This window comes from Thunnus albacares, chromosome 11, assembly GCF_914725855.1.
Source record: "Thunnus albacares chromosome 11, fThuAlb1.1, whole genome shotgun sequence".
Taxonomy (NCBI): Eukaryota; Metazoa; Chordata; class Actinopteri; order Scombriformes; family Scombridae; genus Thunnus; species Thunnus albacares.
Window position 1 is genome coordinate 4,666,791 of NC_058116.1, and position 20,248 is coordinate 4,687,038.

Consider the following 20,248-nt stretch of genomic DNA (forward strand, 5'->3'; position numbering starts at 1 on the left):
GTCACATACTCAACCACATGAACAGGCATTCCTTTATTTTCTGTCATTTCTCAAAACACACAGAAGGAAACTTACTTGGCCTTGGTGACGAGCAGTGTGTCAGTAAAGAGGAAGAGGTGTCTCTCCTGGGTCTGAAGGCCCGTCTTTAGCTGCGTTTGGGCGTGACCCAGGAACATACGGCCTGGACACTCAGCCAGGAAGGCCTGGACGAGGGGACATGACTCTGGGCTGACTGGCGACAGGCAGCTTTCCCTAGGGGACAAAGCCAAGACAAACACAGACACACAGAATGAAATACTCTATTGGAGAAAAGGAGAAAAAAAAATGGTCAAATTCTCTGCACCTTCCTCAACAACTACTGCAAGATTGCCATAGAGTGAGGTACTGAGACACTGATTTGTTCAACGTAGCTGCTTAGTGACCAACAGAGGAAAAGTGTGCAGCTCCTGAAAGTGAATGTGCAGAACAGGCTATCTCAGAAGCATGTGTAATAGTCATAAATGCTGTTAAACTATATACTTTACTTTACGGTAAAAACCTCTGCACATTTACACAATTAAGCACATATAGGCTATTGAATAACTGCAGTATAGTGTTCCAGGACACCTGCTCAAGACACATAAGACACTGGACCTTTCTCTTTCACTTTCAAAGATATTGAGGGATATAAACTGGCAACCCTTTAGTCAGAGCCCAGCTTCTGTAACCTCTAAACTACCTTCCATCAATCCCATTTAACTGATAGATATTCAATGAAACCCCAAGAATCAAAAACAGTCTCTTAGACTATCTTACCATGACTAGGTGTGAAAGCACATTAGCTCCACAGGATGTAATTGAAAGACAACCCCTTTAATTTGGATTACCACTGGGAAGGTGTTGAGGCATAAAATGTGCCTGCCAACATATGAGGAAACTGGCCCAATGACTGTAAACACTGAAGAATCTATTCATTTAGTGGTTACATGCCAACACTTAGAAGCTGAATCTAATGAGTTGGAGTTATCAGCTAAAGTGAATGCCCAGTTTTAGAAAACATTCATTGGATAAAGAGTGAGAAAAAAAATGACCAAGATCGAGGCTGGGAAAAAATAGCATAATGGAATAATCTTGATTATTTTATCATAATATTTAGCTTCATGCTGGCCACAAAATCGGCCTTATTATTTCCTGCATTTCTTTCACTGAGTCCTCACAGCTACAAGCGCACACATAATCAAGCATTGTCAGTAGAATAAATATTAGACTTTTGGACCTGCAGTACAAATGTTTGGCTACAAAACACCTACGATGTTGCATAAGCTTGTTGGGTGAATGTGTTAGATATTATTTGCATGTTTTGGAGTTGCACAAAGATGGCTCTGTTAACTTAAACAGTTAGAAACGACTGACATGGAATTATAGCAGCTGCTGCTAACATCAATGGCACTTCTACTAGTATGAGGTACACTGAATGAAAACCTGGTTTGTCTTGTTTTATATTGTATTTTGTCGTATCTTTCTTTCCCATTGGGGAAAAATCCCATTGGCTTGCTAGTGACAAAAATTTCATCTTTTTTAGGTTAAAATTGTCTATCTAGTATGTTTCCCTACTGTCAATATGTGCCACTGACTGATGGACAGATGAAAACGGGGGAAATTTGAGAGGAAGAGGAAATTGTTTGCGGGCTCCATCCTTTCCTGTTTACCTTTCACTACTAGATAAAAGACCTAAATCTCCACTTACACACATCTACTATCTCTGTCTCTGCCTTTCTGTGTCTCTTTCATGTACACAAACATGCAACCACATTTTCTGCTCTCTCACGCATATACACACCCACGTCTTAACATCTACTTTTCAGTAGATTCTTCTTTTCATTCTTTGTCTTACACATCGTTGATACCTACAAGCACACACACACACAAACTTAAACAAACCTCTTCAACAAAGCACCTAGTAGTTGTTGATGTCTTGCTGAGAAGACAGAGAAACTTGGACTAGAGCTCTCCCCTTTCTATCATACACTAAAATCCTTCCAGCTACATTGCGTAAGTGATTGGTTACGTAATTAATTAACGATGAACAGACGACTACGCTGGAGTGCTTCGCTCTTTGTCTGTCTTTGTGTGTCATCCAAAACTAAGTCCAAAGCAGAGCGAGTGAATTCGATTAAAAGCAATGAATGTAGCTAATTAAGCGCTGATGCTCGATGGGACACGATGCCCTGAGGGAGACTGGGAACTGAAGACTCACTGAAAGTGTGAACAATGGGAGAACGGGCATCCCATTTTTTTGTTCAACAATACTTATAAAGGACATGACACTATGTTGCTATAACAAACACAGAATCAGTTATTGTTCCTGGAAAAAAAGAAAAAACTTTCCATGCCGTATACTGTGAAATGATTTTTTTATCCCCCTTTGAAAACATTTACATAACTCATGCACTCTCCCGCGGCTATAAATTAGGCGTTTCTTTCTTTCTTTCTTCCTTTGTTAGGGAGAAGGAATGTGAATCTTCAAATCGGGTGTCAGCTCCTCCACCACGGTGTCAGTCTGTGGAAAGCCTGCATATTTTCTTCTACTCCAAAGAAGTTAATAAAGTTCAGAATAAGTCTTCTCTGTCCTTGGCACGTGACGGACCCAGCTACTGGATTTCTCAACCTGCTCTCTTAATGTCATGTCAGATGATACTGCAGGAGGACAGCACACAGGTTAAAGAACACTGCAGAGGGACGTTGGGAGGATTTGCAGGTTCCTTGATTAAGTTCAACTGGGATTAACACCATTACAGAGAATAAGTGTCATAAGTTCCCATTGTCAACTGCACACATCCTCCTCTGTTCCTATTATCCACACAGATCCGGGAATGTTCCTGTCAGAAGAGCCCCCCCTAACCCCTCCCCCCCCCACCCCCCAACACACACACACACGCATGGACGAACCTTCATGTAAAGCCCCTTTCACATCCCGCCACCACAAAAAAGACAACATTTTCGGTATTCACCACACATCCCTCCCTCCTGAATGTAAGATTGACAGCTGAGCCGCCTGTCTTTTGAATCTGATGGATGTGCAGCTAATGGCTCCATTGTACATCATGTGATGTTGATAAATTGAGAGCTCAGCCCGCCTGCGCATACATGGCCACCTTTGTTCAGGCTTGGCACCGTGGGGAGAACTGTTGACTTTTGGGAACACAATAAGGGACCGGTGTACAATGAACCACAAAACACAGCATACTAATGTCCCATGTCCCAGCACAAATATTTAGGCAGCACTGGGTGAGATTTGTATATAAAGGTCAACATATTTTATCAGCCTAAATCACAAAGTACAGCTAAAATCTCAAATTTGTCCCAGAAGGCTTTCTAATCTGTGCAGCATTAAACCCAATTTAACTTTACAGCCTTGATTAGAAGTTGAATTACAACAAGGATCTTATATATTGTCAAGGGCAGACTGTAGGTTTTGTTACAGAAATGGGGAATACAATGTAGTCAGTCGTTCTTCAGCTACAATGTGAATGCTATTTACTTGGTATGCATTCATGTCAACCTCACTAATGACAGAAAATGATTATCAACCTTTTTATAATAAGGGTACTCTAAGAAATGTAGGATTTTTGACAAATATGTTCAATTATATAAAAGAAATAAGGCATAATTTTCAAAGCGGGATAATAGCATTGAACTTTCCAACTAGTTTCCCAATCAAATTTTTTTGGCCCTCAATCCCAATCCAAGTCCTTTATTAATGGATATCTAGTGATATGATGTGAATGATCAGCTAGAGAGAAGACATACCTCTCTGATGGAATTGTTGGAGCTTCAAAGACACTTGCAATTGAACACTGGTGTTACAGTTGATTCTCACAAATTTTCTTTGGCTGAAAGCAGACACCGGTTGCAAAGTGCACTTAACCAGACAACAGAAGTTAAATTTTGGCCTGTCATCAAGTTACTCACAGAATTTACTTATATTAGCGATAGCTGATATGATTCGCTGCCAGTGACGTCATTTTAATCAGTGAAAACAACAGTCAGAGACAATACTGACAGGTGACATTTCAGGGGCACTCACTTTTGATTTTACTTCCAAATTGTGAGTTCAGATAACGTGGTCAAACTGTTGGCTTGTCTACAACCTGTCTGACGGTCTGACTTCAATGACGTCAATAGCAATGTCAGCCAGTTCACAGATCTCAGCAATTACTTTGGTAGAGGGATTTTATCATGACTAATAGAAAGGTTGGTAAAAGCTACAAAATAAGAAACAAGTTGTAATAAACTGTAATTATCCTTTAATTGTAAGTGGATAACAGAGAAAAGTGTCATCACTGAGTGAGACACTGTTCACTTGTTGTTACTTGCCAAAAATGAAACTCCAGTAATAGAAAGAGATGGAGCGAAACTAAAGCACAGCAGCATCAGCAGTGAGCTGCATCATTCATCATCCTGTTGCATTACTTCTGGTTTGTGCAGCAATTACACACACATACACGCACATATCATTAACTGAGTCCTTATGTCATGCAGGCTGGGACGGGAAAGATAAGTTAAATCATGGACACAACCATAATCGACATGCACACACACACACACACACCTTTAAGTGCACACCCTGAGGACAACAGCTGGACAAACAGCTGCAACTTTCTCTTTCTCCTCTCCCTCTCCCTGTTTATCTTTTCTTTCATTTCTTTGCTGACATTCTTTCACTTTGTTCTGCTGGTATCTCTCCTGACATTACTCATCCAACTATTTTTTCTCCATTTCAGTTTCAGTTTCATCTAGTCTTTGAAATAACCTCATTGCACTCAGTAGCTTAACTAATGGCCTCATTATTTTACATCCCCCATCCACACCCTTCCTGTGACTGCAGTACAACAGCGTAACATCACCTCAGCTGTCAGATGTTCGACACTGATCGAGCAGACTGGCTCCCTCAGGGAAGCAATGACACACACTTATGTAACTCTGTCCCTCTGCTCAGCTTTATTAATAACCTGAGAGGGACTGTGTGTGTGTGTGTTTATATGTGTTTCTGATCCCCATCAGCAGACTCGTTTCTGTTTTCTGTATCACAAGTTTGTCTGTGGCTGATCTGATTGGCCTCTAGAAACAAATTTGACTTCTCTAAAAGCCACCGACATGCTTCCGATTTTATGGTAACAGTCTAGACAAACTGAATGAACAAAAGCCTTCAGCTTGCTCTTGCGTTTCTTCCACAACATCTCAACTCTGACTTCACTGAAGTTCAGTGAAGGTGTGTGCATCTGTGTGGGAGTGTGTGTGTGTAATCTGTTTAAAAAGAATGACATCACCAGTTGCTTGACCTCTTTCTCTTAGATAATGGCCATCCACACAAGCAGCAACTGACTAGTCAATGTGTGTGTGTATGTGTGTGCGTGTGTGTGTGTGCGTGTGTGTGTGTGTGTGTGCGCGCGCGCATGGGAGAAGGAGACAGACAGAAAAATAAAGAGAGAGTAAGTGTCTGCCAACATGCAGATTAAAGAAGACGTCATTTTGTACAAACACACACCAGTCTGTGCCATCTCCTGAATCCATACTGGCAGCTTTTGTTCAGTGCTGCAATAAAAGTGCAGTATACATAAAAACAGAGAGATTCCACATGGGCTACATTTGTGAATTACACTCCAATTATTGGTAACTAATTAAAAATGACTTCTATATACAGAAGTATATGCTACTAAATAAGTATACTGACAAATTACCTGACTTATCCTCTTAGAAGTGCTGTATCACCACATGACGGCTTTCCTGTTTACTGGAAATCCTCTACACCATTAGTGACACTTTTATATTTGTGTTTATGTACGTCTTTATGGAAGAATGGTGTTCCCCGCTTCACAGGCGGGTAACTGAGTGATTTTAATCTGATGATTTGCCATGAGCCAGGATGTTTCTATTCTTTGAAGCTGGTTTAAAATGTATCTGGTGCTGTTTACAGAACATAAATTACTTGAGCTCAAACCTGCAAACGTTCCAGCTCATTCATGCTTGTTGAAAAGCTGCCTGCTGCTGCTGGAAATGGGCTTAATGAGAGTAGAGTTTGCAGGGTGTAAAACCAAAACAATGAGCTGAAAGAGGCTAAAATGTTCCTAACAGCTGAGGGCAGCTGTCAAGTAATTTGATCCATTGTTACAATTTTTAAAAATTGTATAACAGACAAAAAAAGCACACACTACAGAAACTCCAACTTCTTTGGTCCAACAATGATGTCATAGTTCTTCTCACTGTTTGACTGACAGGTGACCGCTGGATGTGCTGAGACACTAAAGCAAAGACCATCAAGCAGGCTACCAGATCTTTAAAATCTAATGGATGGCCTCACAACTTTTTTTCTCCTTCTGTCTCCTCCCTGTTTCCGTGTGACTCACCTCACCCTGAACTGACTCTGGTTGCACCTGATTTCCATAGGCAAACTATAATGTCATCGCTGGGTGCAGACTCAAACAATGCTCTCTATACAGGCAAAGGTAACACACACACACACACACACACACACATACACACACAGAGGATGAGGTCAGACTAGTGAAACTCTTCCCTTTTTTTTCAGTCTGTAAAAGAGAAGTGACCAGAGGCTGTCAGCCATGATATCCTTAGCAGAACTCATTATCAAAACCAGGAAATGTCTTTTGCATGATGTCTGATTTCGTGGACCAAATGTCCTCAAACAGAGAGGAAGAAAATTAACAAAATTACCCAAAATAAGGACATTTTTTCTCTTTTTCCAATAGCATCTTGCAGATTAGGAATCTGACTTCAGATTGAGATTAAATTTACGGTTATGTAAATACAGTCACATCTTAACAAGTATATTAATACAAGCTTGTGTGTGTGTGCAGAAGAAGAAGGATGGACAAAGTGACAACGTTTGTGTACAGTACTATACGTGTGCAAAAAAAAAAAGTGAATGAAGAGACAAAGTGTGTACACGTATGCAAGTGCATTAGGTGGTTAACATACTGTATGTGTGAGTGCTTGACTGTACATATCTGCATGCAGGTGTGTGTATTTACATTCAGGTTGTTGGATTAGGTGTGTGTGTCACTTTGTGATGACACTGCGGCTGGTAGTGAATGAAAGTGCGAGGTCAGGAGTGTCAGCCAATCGTATGTTTTTATGCTTTATGGTGCAGCCACCTTCCTCCCTGCAGTATAGATTTCATTGCATGGTTTAAACCCATGAAACTCTGCACTGTGAGCCTGAGGGCTAAAAGATGAGGTTATACTTCTGGATGATTTATAACAGTGTGTATGTGTGTGTGTGGAAGTGATGTAAGTGGCTGAGATAAAGGCCAGAGAGCCTTTCAGCGCCTTGTGTCCTGATGGGAAAGACAGGACAGAGGGAGCAAAAGAAGGAGTCACCCCACAGATTGAGGGAATGACTACTATGTGATTTTACAGTATAATATTTCTTCGGAAAAAGTTGCACAGCTACAGTAACAACAGTACACACAGTATGTTAGTTACTTTCCTCCCCTTGTAATAATACCTGAGCCAGTGCGATTTACATGGATAAATAGCATAGGAGTGTTGCAATGATGAGTAAGCCACAGCCAAGTATTGTTGGCAGGAACTCATGTGTCCATTATAACTGTATTAATGGGACTTTTGGGTGTTATGCCTATTAGACTACAGCTACCAAAGCTTAGAGATGGTCTAAAAAGCTTTAACAATACATGAACGCATACAAGAAAGAAAAGTAACTGCCTGTTTTCCAAAAAATGATGAGAAGAAATGAAAGTATGCATTGTAGGAAATTCACAACAATCACCATCAGCTGTGACCTTTCACATTTCTGAGCCACCTGACCGCTATTATTTCCCATCTCTCCCCTGGTAATACCCCCTGTATACACATATCCACATCCGGACATCAATGAACACCTCACACACTCACTGACATGGGAGGTGATGACCTCAGGTGACATCTACTGGCCCCCACACTTCCTGATGAGAGGTCAAAGGTTAAGGGTGACAGCTGAGAGTGTCAAGCCCTGGCTCCGTCCCTCGCAAGACTTGTCAGACACGCACACACACTGGTCAGACTAAGCGACTCTGTCAGTCAGCCTCTATTTGTCTTTCGCTCAATAGTCTGCCTGTCTCTGCCTTTGTCTGTGCCTGAAAACAGAATATGTGAGTTGTCTTTTTAACTTTCTCTTGCACACAAACACACACACACACACACACACTGCCCCGAGAGCAATGACCTATTTAACAGTGTTGAGTGCTTTGCTCAAACTGGTCTAAATGGTCCAATTTCACAGTTCGTGCTGCAGCCCAGCCTGATCTCCCTCTGCAAACAGCTACAGACACCAGTAACTGCCATCAGCATGCACACACATCATAAACATGCCACGTCATATCTCATCACCAGGCATTTGCATCCAGAAAGACCTCCATGGCATTCCTAAAGGAATCCTAATAACACTTCCGTGTCACATTGTTGATTCAACTTCAAGTTTGGTTTTCTGTAATAAGTGTTAAAGGTTCATGCATTGCCCTCAATCACTTAGCACTGGCAACAACTTGAACACAGTATACAAGACTGGGCAAGCAAAGACTCTAGTAAACAAATACTCTCCCCAAGTGGTTTGTAATGACTTATTTCCGACCCTGTTAAAGGAAGAGGAAGGGATTTGTACGATACAAGGGTGATGAAACGTCTGATAGCTCTAGGAGAGGTACAGTAAGCATTTAAGCCCCCTCTAAGCCATGAATGAGTCTTAGTTTTGATGTTTGAAAAGCATTTACAGCAATGTGGGAGAAATGTCTGAAACTTATGAAAACATCCACTCAAGTCAGTTTAAAACATTTTTTTTTTTCATTTTGTAATCTGTATTTGTCCAGAGACAGTGTAACCCTCGGGGCTGCATAGAGAGGAAGCACAACCTCCCACTTCTGCTCTCTTTCTACATCAGATTTTCCAGCCAGTCTGGTGATTTTAACCTGCAGCCTGTTTCCTCTCTAATCTCTGTGCTATCACTGCTATAATTCCCCGGGTCAGTGTTTCTGGGCTGAATCACTGAGAGAACGCTAATGGGTTCCTCACTTTTCATTTGTCATCTGAGATCATCACAAATGTTGGAAAGTTATTAATAAAGGCGTCTTTGAACAATCTTCAAAAAAAAAAATGTTGGTAAATGAATATTGGTCCAGATGTTCTGCAGCAATGAAGAAGTGTTAAGTGAAAAGACACAAGTGTCATGCTGGCGGAGGATATAAACCACCAAAAGGGATTTCACAACCTTGCAACACACTAAAGTCACTAAAGTTAAAACACATAAACACTTTATTAAGTATGCCTCATTAGCGACAGGCTACAGAAGTTAACACAGAACAAGGAAGAAACTGGTAAACAACAAACTACAAATTCCCCTGAAAGCATGCAGTAAAACTTGCATAACGAGGTTAAACTCTCTTCCAGTGATGCACTCTGCAGCAGCTACATCTGTAAAGCCAAATCTTCGCTCCATTGAGGAACTACAGGCCAACAATGATTTCAGTACCAAAGCAGCACTTTAATTTGGAAGCAGACTGGGTGTGTGTGTGTGTGTGTGTGTGTGTGTGTGTGTTTGCTCATACCTGGATGTGCTTTTCGATCTGGTAAGTGCTTTGCTGATGACCAGTGAGGGAGCCGACTGTCGTCTCTGGGCCAAGGTCTTCATCTTCTACACAGTCAGAGAAAGAGAGAAGAGATGGGTCAACGCAAGTGCTGACTGAAGGTTTGCACCATTTGACATTCCATGACAAATAACATAATTGTTATGGAGAAGGAGACAAATTGCAAATAACACAGTCGGCACTCATGGAGGCTGGCTGTTGGCTGTGGTCAGTACAGGAAATACAGGCTGAGAGAGAAACAAAACTCCAGTAATGTGTGTGACTGTGTTTGTATGTCAGGAAGGGGGAGGAGGAGGAGGGGGGGGATAAAAAGAAAAAGAGAAGTGCCAGCAGTAAACAGGGAAAAGAGGAAGTGAGCTAAATGGTTAAAGATGGACGCTGCCAGTAGAATAAGTAACAGAGGGAGACTGAAGTGGTGAAAAAGAAGTGAAATATGTTTTCTGGCTATTGCACAATATTTATGATCCTTCATATATTCTCATTGTAACATGATAAACTGTAAGCTCCCTCACTAAAATATGAGAGGAATCTCTGTGGCCACTGCAGCTATTTCATTTAACCCTAATCTATTTAAAACATACCAAAATCATGTGATCTGCTCCCCCACCAACGCCCCCCACACACATACACTCCCAACATACACAACAGTCATTCAGTCAGGGAAACTTTTTTTTAATTCAATAGCACCGATAGAAATTAAATTAGACTTTGCTTCCTAAATTAATTTTATGATGACTTATGGTAACCTTCCTCACCTCAAGAATTTAAACTGTGTATCGAAAGAGGAATTTGACTCACGTTCAAATCACCAGATGCTTTACGCTGTATTTGAAATTTCGATGCCACTGTGACAAACCTGACCTAAACTGAACCGCTCTTCAGGCTGATGAAGAAAGGTTGGCAAATTTCTGAGGAATTAGGCTCAAAGGCTACAGTAACAGTCGTAAAGTGACATGTTTGTTCTTCCTGCAGGTGTGAGGTGATTGACAGGACGCATGCAGCGTTGATATAAAAACACTCCGCCTGGCATGATGAAATAACAATGAGGCTTCTTGTGAAAAAGAAAAACTAGCCCTTATGTCTCATATTATGCTGACTGTGCGCAGAAACCAAAAAGAAAGGCGAGGCTGTTGGCACTAACTTAAAAAGAAAACATCAATGTTAGGTTACTGTGCTGTATGAAGACAGATTGCATAGTACAGAATGCATGCATGCGTGTTATGCATTCATCTGCCATGCATGCCGAGTGCATCTCAAATTGACCATCAATCTTTTGACACAAACAATCTCCTGAGACAAACTCCTGAATAAAGGGAGGTATGTGGAAATTCTACATTCACGGACTTTCTCAGTAAGTGATGATAAAGCACAGCTCCAGTTTCAAAAAAACTTCTCTTCAAAGCTGAAGAGAGAGCAAAACTTTCCAAAACAGGCCAAAGAGCAGCAGCTGCTCAGAAAAAACAACCGCAAGCAGCAACATCTGTAGATGTGTGAAACAACATTTTAACATCACAGAAAGGAATTACATACAATATTACATGTCGTAAATTCCAAAAAACATGCAACTCTATTGGGATGTGTTGTGAGTGCAAATATTTGCGAATATTGGAGGATTGCAGCATATCAGTATCCACATAAATTACATGACACGGAATATTATCTATAGCGAATTGCTGTATGACTCCAAACCATCATGCATTGATTTTAAAGTTACTCTGTAGCCAAGTTTACACAGTGAATAGATCAAGGTTGGTTAGGTGAATAAGTCATTACAACTCCATTACAAGCATCTTATCAAGGAGTTGCTCAACCTCACACTGTTTTCACTTCATTTTCTTTCTTGCATCATTCAGCATAAAAAGCATAATCATCAGAAAAGGCTCATCCGTGGATATCACTGGTTTTGTGTGTGTTAGCGGTCGTCTGAGTAATGATCATCCAACAGATTTCATGGTTTACCTTGTTTGTTAATTTTTCCCTGTTGCATTTTTTGGCCTGTCTGGAAGATGCGGTTCCAACCTTTTTAAAGAAGCGCTGGAGGGGGGCGCTGTTTACTACAAGATCTCTGATGAGCTGCTGAGGAATCACCTCCTCTATCTACTGTAACAGTGTCAATGACCTCATCTGGAGTCAAAAGAATACAAGAATTAAATTACAGTCTTGTAATCTGCATTTACATGAAAGTCGGAAGTGAAGGATCTCATCAGATTCATCTAAAAACATATTTTTCCATTTTTTTTTATTATTAATAATAATATTATTATCATTATCCTTGTTGCTTTGTTTTGTGTTATGAGTGAAGAATGAGCGCAGGAATCTTTCCTGTGTTTGCGTGGTGACTCCAGTTAGTCTGATTAACAAATAATCGCTATCAGCAAATGATCCTCTTCTGTTATGTGGTGAACTTTTCGACTGCTCAGCTCTGCTAAACTCTCCTTTATTCAAAAAACCCACAAACCAACCGGAGATCAGTCAGATCTAAACTGGAATGCGCTGATTTTAACTGGGGTTTTTTTCTTGGTTAAAAATCTGTTTAATGAAGTCAGAATAAAGTAACCTAACAACCTAATCAACATGCAACAGACTGTCTACTTTAAAAAATAGTTTTCAGTCAGATAAATGTCTGTTCGTTAAAACACAACCCAGTCAGAGCCACACCGGAGCTCTCACCAACAACTTCATCATTATCCAGTCAAAAAACTCACTGACTTGGATGCCAAACAACTGCAGGTTTAGAAGAACATTGACGAAAAAATAACAATTTAATCCAATAACAAATGATAGGAAAGCATGTCATTAAAGCAAATAATATGGAGATTTTATAAAGGAAAATGTCTTTTCTACTCAGTCTTCACTCCTGAAAATATAAACACCAGACTACCATAAACCCTTGTAGGAAATTATTGGACTATGACACTGCCACCGTAAAATACCAGGTTCACACCTTATGGGAGTATAATTGGAATATACTAATTTATCCTTAATGAGCGCACCGGGCTGCTCACTGCGCTGAAACGCGCGCGTCAGGGCGCAAACTGTGTCCAGAGTCAATACTCCAGCAGCAGCAACAGTCCGACAGAGAAACGTCACTGGTACCTTTTTATTGTCGGGAAGCGCCTTGCTCTCTCCAGTCAGAGAGTCGGACCTGTTCTGTCCCATCGTCCCCTGCTGCGGTGACATGGTTTCCATCAAGGCTGTATAGATCCACGGGCCGGAGCGCACCGACTGTATATTCCCATCATACGAGTATCCAAAGTTTATCCGGCGGAGAGCAGGGCACGAGCCCGAGGAGAGTCCATGATGGAGAGGAGTTGATCCAGAGGAAGAGGAGGTGAAGCGTGCGTACTGTGCTCCTCACTGTGACTGTCTCTGTCCGAGCGCTGTTTGTTCTGAGCGCCGCGACTCCGGTCCGCCTCTACACACACTAATGTTGTAAAGTCAGCGGTGATGAAACACGCAACATCCGCTCTGACTTTTCAAAACAAACTAGTGTTTATGAAACGGACATTGACGTTTGTAGGTGTCATGCAAAGTTAACATAAAGAATACAAAGTGAAGATAAACGGGGAAGATTATTGATCAATGTTAGTAGTGTTTTTGGACTCATATAAAAGTGATTACACCTCTAAATGTTGTGAACACATAAGTTCAATATGAAGTTTGCCTAAACAATGTATTCATGCCATTTAAAAAAAAAGAGGAGCAGGATATAACAAATGGCAGATTTACTATCAAATCTCTTCATTATGCTTTTAGAAGTAATAGCTTGTAAGACTATAAAAAGAGAAACACTCATCCCCAAGCAGAGACTGGAATATAGAGCCTCAAAATTATGTGCGCCTTTATAATTGTGCTCCAAAGGCATAGCAATAAAAAACCTGCAAAAAATAAAAACTAACTAGCAGCAACAAGAAAGTCTATCATTTCTGCTTGTGATTTTTATAATGTTTGCAAGATGTTGGCACATTTATATATGGTGTGATGTTTGTTAGTGCTGCTTTGTGCTGAGTGAATTCTGATGGATTGAGTTGTTGCACGGTAATAATAAAATGACTGCAAGAGCTAAAAGCAATGTAAGATTCTACTTATACTATATACTATACTATATATACTATATACTATATACTATACTATATATCTATATACTATATACTATATATCTATATATCTACTATATATATCCTGCTCAGTCACCACCTGTTGAAGAGTTTCAGACTGTTTGTTGTCTGTGGAAATGAATAATAATCTGTACCTCTACTACTACTTTACAGCCATTACTGTTGATTGTGAACCTGACCAAAGCTGTTACATGACACCATGATCGTCTTTTTATCCATTGTATAAAGTGTCAAATTTGCCCCTATTATTTTGAAGCCAGAACCAACTTCTGGTCTTGACTTGATCTGCACGTCTTGACACACCTCCTGTATCTAAAAGCATGCTTTGGTTTGACTCTTGAGCTTGTCGGTTTACCTACTTGTGCGTGTTTTTATGTGAAGGGCCCATCATATGTTTTCCTTGTCTGGCACTCAGAGCCATATAGAAGCTGACTGTTCTCATACTAGAGGAAGGCGGTTTGCAGAGGGTCCAGGCCAGGTGTAAGAATGCATATTCAGGGCCAAGAATAACATGACTGATGAGGAGGAATGTCCACAGTATTTTTTTTGTACATAGCCATGACGCATGACACATTTGCCTTTTAGTTACAGTATACCTCACTGTAGGGAAACTGGGTGGGAGTGTTTACTTTCAAATGTCTGGCGATCGGAGGGCGCAAACTCCATCAGAATTGAAGTTAATAAAGATCTGTTGATCCTGCAAACTCAGTTTTAGGATTTGGGATTAAATGTCTATGTCCACTGGTTTCACAGTTCAGACTTAAATGTTAACCTGGAAGTGGACAACTACGAAAATCAACAGTTCTTTAAATCTATTCACGAGATTTCACGATGTCTTGTTAACAGACAGAGAGATGAGGCTGCGTTTGTGTGTCTGATTGTCTAATACTGCAAAAATGCTCCAAATTTTTAAAAGTATCCACTTAAGTGGATCATTTTCCACAGTCTATTGCAGATCATTGTCTCCTCTGCACAAACACAAAGGTATGCAACAATTGTTCCATCTTATCAGTCCCCTGAAAAGTGGCATGCATATGATGATAAGAACATTGACAGTGCTCGGTCATCCCCTTTGATCATATCACAAGCTGCATGTGCCAGCAGCCAGCGAATATTGATGGGGCTTCAGTCTGCAGAACGGCTTCAAATGTTGTTTCACAGAAAACTACATTCCTTCACTCTGCAACTAAATCATCCTTTTAATCGAGGGTCCAGCGTGGCCAAGTCACATTTGCTCTTGAACTGAAATTGCACTTCACGTTCCCTGGATTTTAGGGTGAAATGACTGTTTTTCTTTCCTGCTGTTTGTCAGGAGTAGCCTATCTGGAGGGATCCAAAGCAAAAAGCGAGACTAAATTAAGGGTGTGTCAGAGCTGTGGTTGGAAACGCCACCGCTTGACCATGACTGCCACTGCACTGCACTGTTTGGTTTCTAGCTCCTAAATGTTCCACTCTGTCACTGAAAGACGCCGGGTTGCGACAGTAAAAACTGTATATGGGTTTTCTCTCAGTATCCATAGCAAAACAACACATCTCTCCTTGATAAGTTAAAACCACACCTCCCTGTCTGACTGCAGCCAAATACTGACAGATTCTAACAGATTCTCCTCAAGCCTGAACCAAGCAACTGACTCCAGGTCAGGGAGAGATGGCAAGTCTAATCTGCACTGGTGATTCACCCTTAAATAAAAGTCAGACAATCAATATGTGCCCTCGTGAATATCATCTGACATTTCCTTTTAAGTGTGTCTGAAAGGGAATGTCTCCGTCATGCCCTGGGAGTCTGGCTTTTGAAAACCTGAAGCCGAGGAGAGTATCAACTTGGACGGCAAACAGCCAATTCCAGGGAGACAGAATGAGCTGGAGTGTGTCCAGAGCTCTGACAGGAGCTCTACATTCTACATGAAGGCTGTATTCTTGCCTGTGTATGGTTGAGGTGTTAGGGTTGCACTTTGCACTGCAAACACACACACATACATACACTTCCATGCACACACACACACACACACAGCCTATACATAGCTGAGTATCTATTTAAAGAGCACTCTGCCCTCCCTCCTTTGAAAACAAACACGCTCATGTACGGGGAGGTTGAGGAGAGGCCGCAAGGGTGTGATGAGCAGTTTTAGAGGTTCTAGTGGATAGCTGGATGATGGATAGATGCATCGAGAGAGAGATGGATGGATGTGTGACGGATGAGATGTTTCAAGTAGAGAGGGAGATGCCGTGATCCAAAACAGCATCCGCCAAACCCAGTTTGGAGGCCTCCACCTCCATCACCGCTGCCACAGCTACTTTAAGAAGTCAGACGTCCACGTCGCCTGCCAAAAATAAAGAGCCACTGTTTCCTTTTTTTCTCCTATAAATCTGAACAGCATAATCCCGAGGTTTCTGGGCGACAAATGTTTGAGGTATGTATAAATTCAGGAAAAAATTACATCTATTCAGGAAATAAAATGTTTTTCTGTGTTCTAATTCTGGGATGTTTGTTAGATCTTATCTTTGTGTGGAAAAAGGTGTGGGGGGGGAAACGCCTCTCCACACCTGCAACCCCTGCACCAGGCTAGCACGTTCACCCTGCAGTCTGTCCACTGTGCGCACACAGACCAGACTGATATCAAGCCTCCATCAAATTTCCCAGACAGAACATTACTGAGATAAGTAATTGTAATGTAATTACTGCATTTCAAATAGGAAAGCCTTACACATATTACTGAAAACAGTCAACACATTGCTGGCCTTCCAAAAGCATTAGAAAATTTCCAAAAATGATCCACATGACTGTTTTCTGCCACCTCAGTGGTTAAGGATTGGTTAAGTTTAGGCATATCAAACTACTGGGTAGCGGTTAGGAAAAATTTTGATCATTATTAAAAGGAACCAACATTGCTTTTCGAGATGCAAACTGTGGTAAAGACAGATGCCTTCTACACCCAAGAGCTTTGCTGTGCTGCAACAACGTCACGCCTCTCTGCCTCTCAGAGACAACAGTTATTATTCGTACGGCCACAAGACGCTGCATGTCAGGAATATCTAAATATCATTTGTTTTAAGTGAGCAAAAGATTAATGTTGTCATATTTGTGATGGGGACAGTCTTGAAGAACCATATTAAAATCCTAACTTTAGTTTGATTGACCTTTTATGATCCGTTTGTGTGGTTAAGAAACCACAGAAGCCTTTATTAGTTTAAAAATCATTGCACAAAGTTATTTCACTGTTAAGAGTATACTGATGCATTCATGTCAATAAATCTGAGAGTTAAGACATGTTTTCATTTCCACTATTCTTGTCTTCTCATTTTGGGTCCATCATCTGTTGTTTACCCCCTTGGGGATTTATGGATCCACTCTTTAAAGCCTCTGACACAAACATCGGGGCTTGGTATACAGAATGAGAAGGCGGAAATTTTAGCATCACTCTTCGTCACAGTCAGTGTGTCTCTGTCTCTTTCAGTTTGTCTAAACATTGTGGCGCACAGAGAGGCCGAGGCACATCAGGCCGTGGAGACATGTGGAGGAGACAGACGGAGGCTGCCGGGGTGAACCAGACTGAGACAAAGCCTGCGGTGAGAGGGAGTGACTCAGGTGGAGGAGAAGGAGGGAAGACATCTAAACAACATTGTGTTGGAGGTGGAAACCGTGGGTTAGCTGACCACCGCCCCTACCAAACCTGGCTCAAGTGTTATGAGATTTTCTGGGCTTGTTTAAAGCTCTTCAAAGTACCAAACAGTTGGGTTTTCATCACATCAAGGCTTTTTTAAATATTTTCTTGAAAGCTGTAACCTTGATTGTTTTCTTTGGTTTGAGCCAAAGAGGGAAAGTTTAATTTGGTTAGTTTTGGTTCAAATTACCAAATTGCAACCAGGGCTTGTTAATTACAGTCTTGTGACGAACAAGCTTCTGGTTTATTGGACAGTTTAGATCATCTGTCATCCTGTCAGGTTAGAGAATCCAAACAAATGTTATTCCAGCTTCTGAAATTCCAACAGACCTATCTTTCTCTTCATCAGAGGTGTTTACACCACTACAGAAGCACCTGAGAACTGCTGAATATTCACATGGACATCCATCTAGAATGTTGTGTGAGCAGCTGCATCTCCTTCAGATCAAAATCAGTCAGATTTTCAGGTCAAGTCACATTCCTCCACCTCAGGAACTCATCAGTAGTGTGTATTTCCAGAAACAATGTCCCAGCTAGTCCACAGATCTTGCTGGCAACAAATTTTATGGGAACTATTTCTTTTCTCAAAACCCGAATGAAACCAAAACTATCTGCGTGTCCGTAGAGACCACCCAAGATAAGATAAAATCTTGTGAAGTGTTTTGAATACACTGACCCTGTAAGTTGCTGCAAGTTGCCCCTTTGACCAACAGTGTCTGATACTTCTGGTTTTGTTCACAATTCGTCACCATTCCCCACCCATCTGAGACACACACAGAGACAGGCGATCATTCAGTCAGTCAGTCAGTCAGACAGAAGATACAGACCGTCAGAGAAACAGACCGTCTGAGCCTGGCGGTTGGTCTGTTACATCTGCTCTCTTGTTGGGCGTGCACACACACACACACACACACACAACAGACCCATCCTCCTCCTTCCAGACCCTCTAACCCCGCTAATCTGATTAGTGCAATCTCCCCCAGAGTCAGGGATGCTATTGACACACTACCATGTGCGTGCTTGTGCTTTATTGTTGTTGTTGTTGTTGTGACCATCTTATCCCGACTTTATGTGACTGTGTAAGCAGTGTGTGGATGTGGAAATATAACATATATATATAATTATAGACATTTAAAGGCTTCTTCTTTTTTGTAGTTGTTTGTGTTTTTCTTTTTGTTTGCTTTTATTTTAATTTCTTTTTTTTTTTGCAACATATAAAAAAAATGAAATAATAATAATCAAGTTTAATTATTTTTCCTGTGCTTGCAATTTTATCTCATCTTGGTTCTTAAATCAAATAATGTGTGTCTTCTTGTGCAGACATGCGTGTGTGTGAATGCACGTGTGTTTGGTGTAAATATGTGTTCACCAGAGACAACAGTCACTCAGAGGATGCAGCGAGACAAGTTAAGTTATTTCCTCAGGGCTGAAAGGATTGTTTAGGCTTTAGTTGAGGGGTCGTGCTGGTGTCAGCAGCAGGTTCAACAAAACAGGGTTTCCATGTGAGAGCAGCAGAGGTCCTGTGTGAGCATGGGAGTTTAGTTCAGACAATCAGCCGCTTCATGAGATAATACTGGGATTTTCTGGGACATGTGGACACATTGGTGAACTGCAGCGAAAGGCTCCTGTAAGATCAGTCATTCATTAGTGTCATATTTCCTTCACTGTTTAAATACCAGAACATGAAGCAAATATTCACTGTCCTGATGTATTTCCTGGCTCTGCTACATTCCCCAAAACACAAAATGTCAGAATGCTAATTTGTTCCTCCTCTAAATGACTCAAGGGTGTAAAGAATATTCTGAAAAGCAAGCTATTCAAGATATGCAAATGATGACACATCTTACATCTTTACCTGACACTACTTGTCATATTGCAGTAAACTCCACCCATCTGGTGCTCCCAGCAGGTCGAAACAAACGCTTTGATTAGCCTGAAGAATTTAACCTTTTATTATATATCATACTTATATTTAACATTGCAAGGTATTACATAAACTCTAAGTCTGCTGGAGTGGTGTATCAGGTTTGAAAGTCTACAGGTAGGGGTTTTTAGTGCCTCGCTCAAAGACACATTAGCAGGACAAATTTCTGCAACTGGGTTCAAACCTGTGACCTTTTAGTGCCCTTTTAATCCACAGCCTGACCTAACCTTGATGAATAGTAACTAACTAGCCCACTATAACTACAAATTAAGTTCACGTTGGACGATTCTGTAGCACAAAATTTAGACTGTGTTACAAATAAAAAACAGGGCCAGTTGTTTAAGTAAGCACCCAAAACACATACAGTGTGTTTACGTTCAAGAGACAAAGCCCTCTAGTGGCCGTAGCAATTATAATGAGAGCAAAAGAGGATGTTATAAGAGTGACATAGGATGTCCACATAGAAAGGAAGTACTAATATTAACACAAACCATGATCTTTACCTAATCCTAACCAGGGGATTTTGTGCCGAAACTTAATCATAACATCATAAAACATATTTATTGTATGATTTGTATGGAAGACACAGGCAAATGCCGATTACTGCTGACAGGGCCATCAGATCAGAAAACATTTCCATGTGTCCACCAACATATTTTGTCGTTGAATTAGTACTTGTTGGATTTACATCCAACTTCAGTTCCAATGCAGGAAGTAGTGTGCATAGTGTAGGGAGGTAAAAAGTAAAGATGTGGATGTTAAGGTGGTCAATAGGCATTTAGTATCTCTGATTTTAATGTGGCTTATTTTACCTGTAATTACAATCTCTCTCTAACTTGAATCAAATTTCAAATGTAATCTAAGGTGTAATCTAAAGGGTTTTGCAGAGACTAGCCACACTTAATTA

The 20,248-nt window shown here is 40.9% G+C and overlaps 1 protein-coding gene across 2 annotated transcripts in view; it reads right to left on the reverse strand.

The window, feature by feature from the left end:
• Positions 1-20,248, reverse strand: part of LOC122992179 (rho GTPase-activating protein 20-like) — a 59,653-nt gene that overhangs the window by 23,117 nt on the left and 16,288 nt on the right. Inside the window, exons 1-3 of one of the 2 annotated variants that reach the window (XM_044365859.1) lie at positions 12,734-13,037; positions 9,599-9,684; positions 76-252 (exon numbers count right to left, since the gene is read on the reverse strand). In XM_044365859.1, the coding sequence (XP_044221794.1) occupies positions 76-252; positions 9,599-9,684; positions 12,734-12,826 (356 nt within the window). In that variant the 5' untranslated portion in view covers positions 12,827-13,037. Of the gene's footprint in view, positions 1-75; positions 253-9,598; positions 9,685-12,733; positions 13,038-20,248 lie in introns of those variants that run through there. The other variant, XM_044365858.1, reaches the window with a different exon arrangement.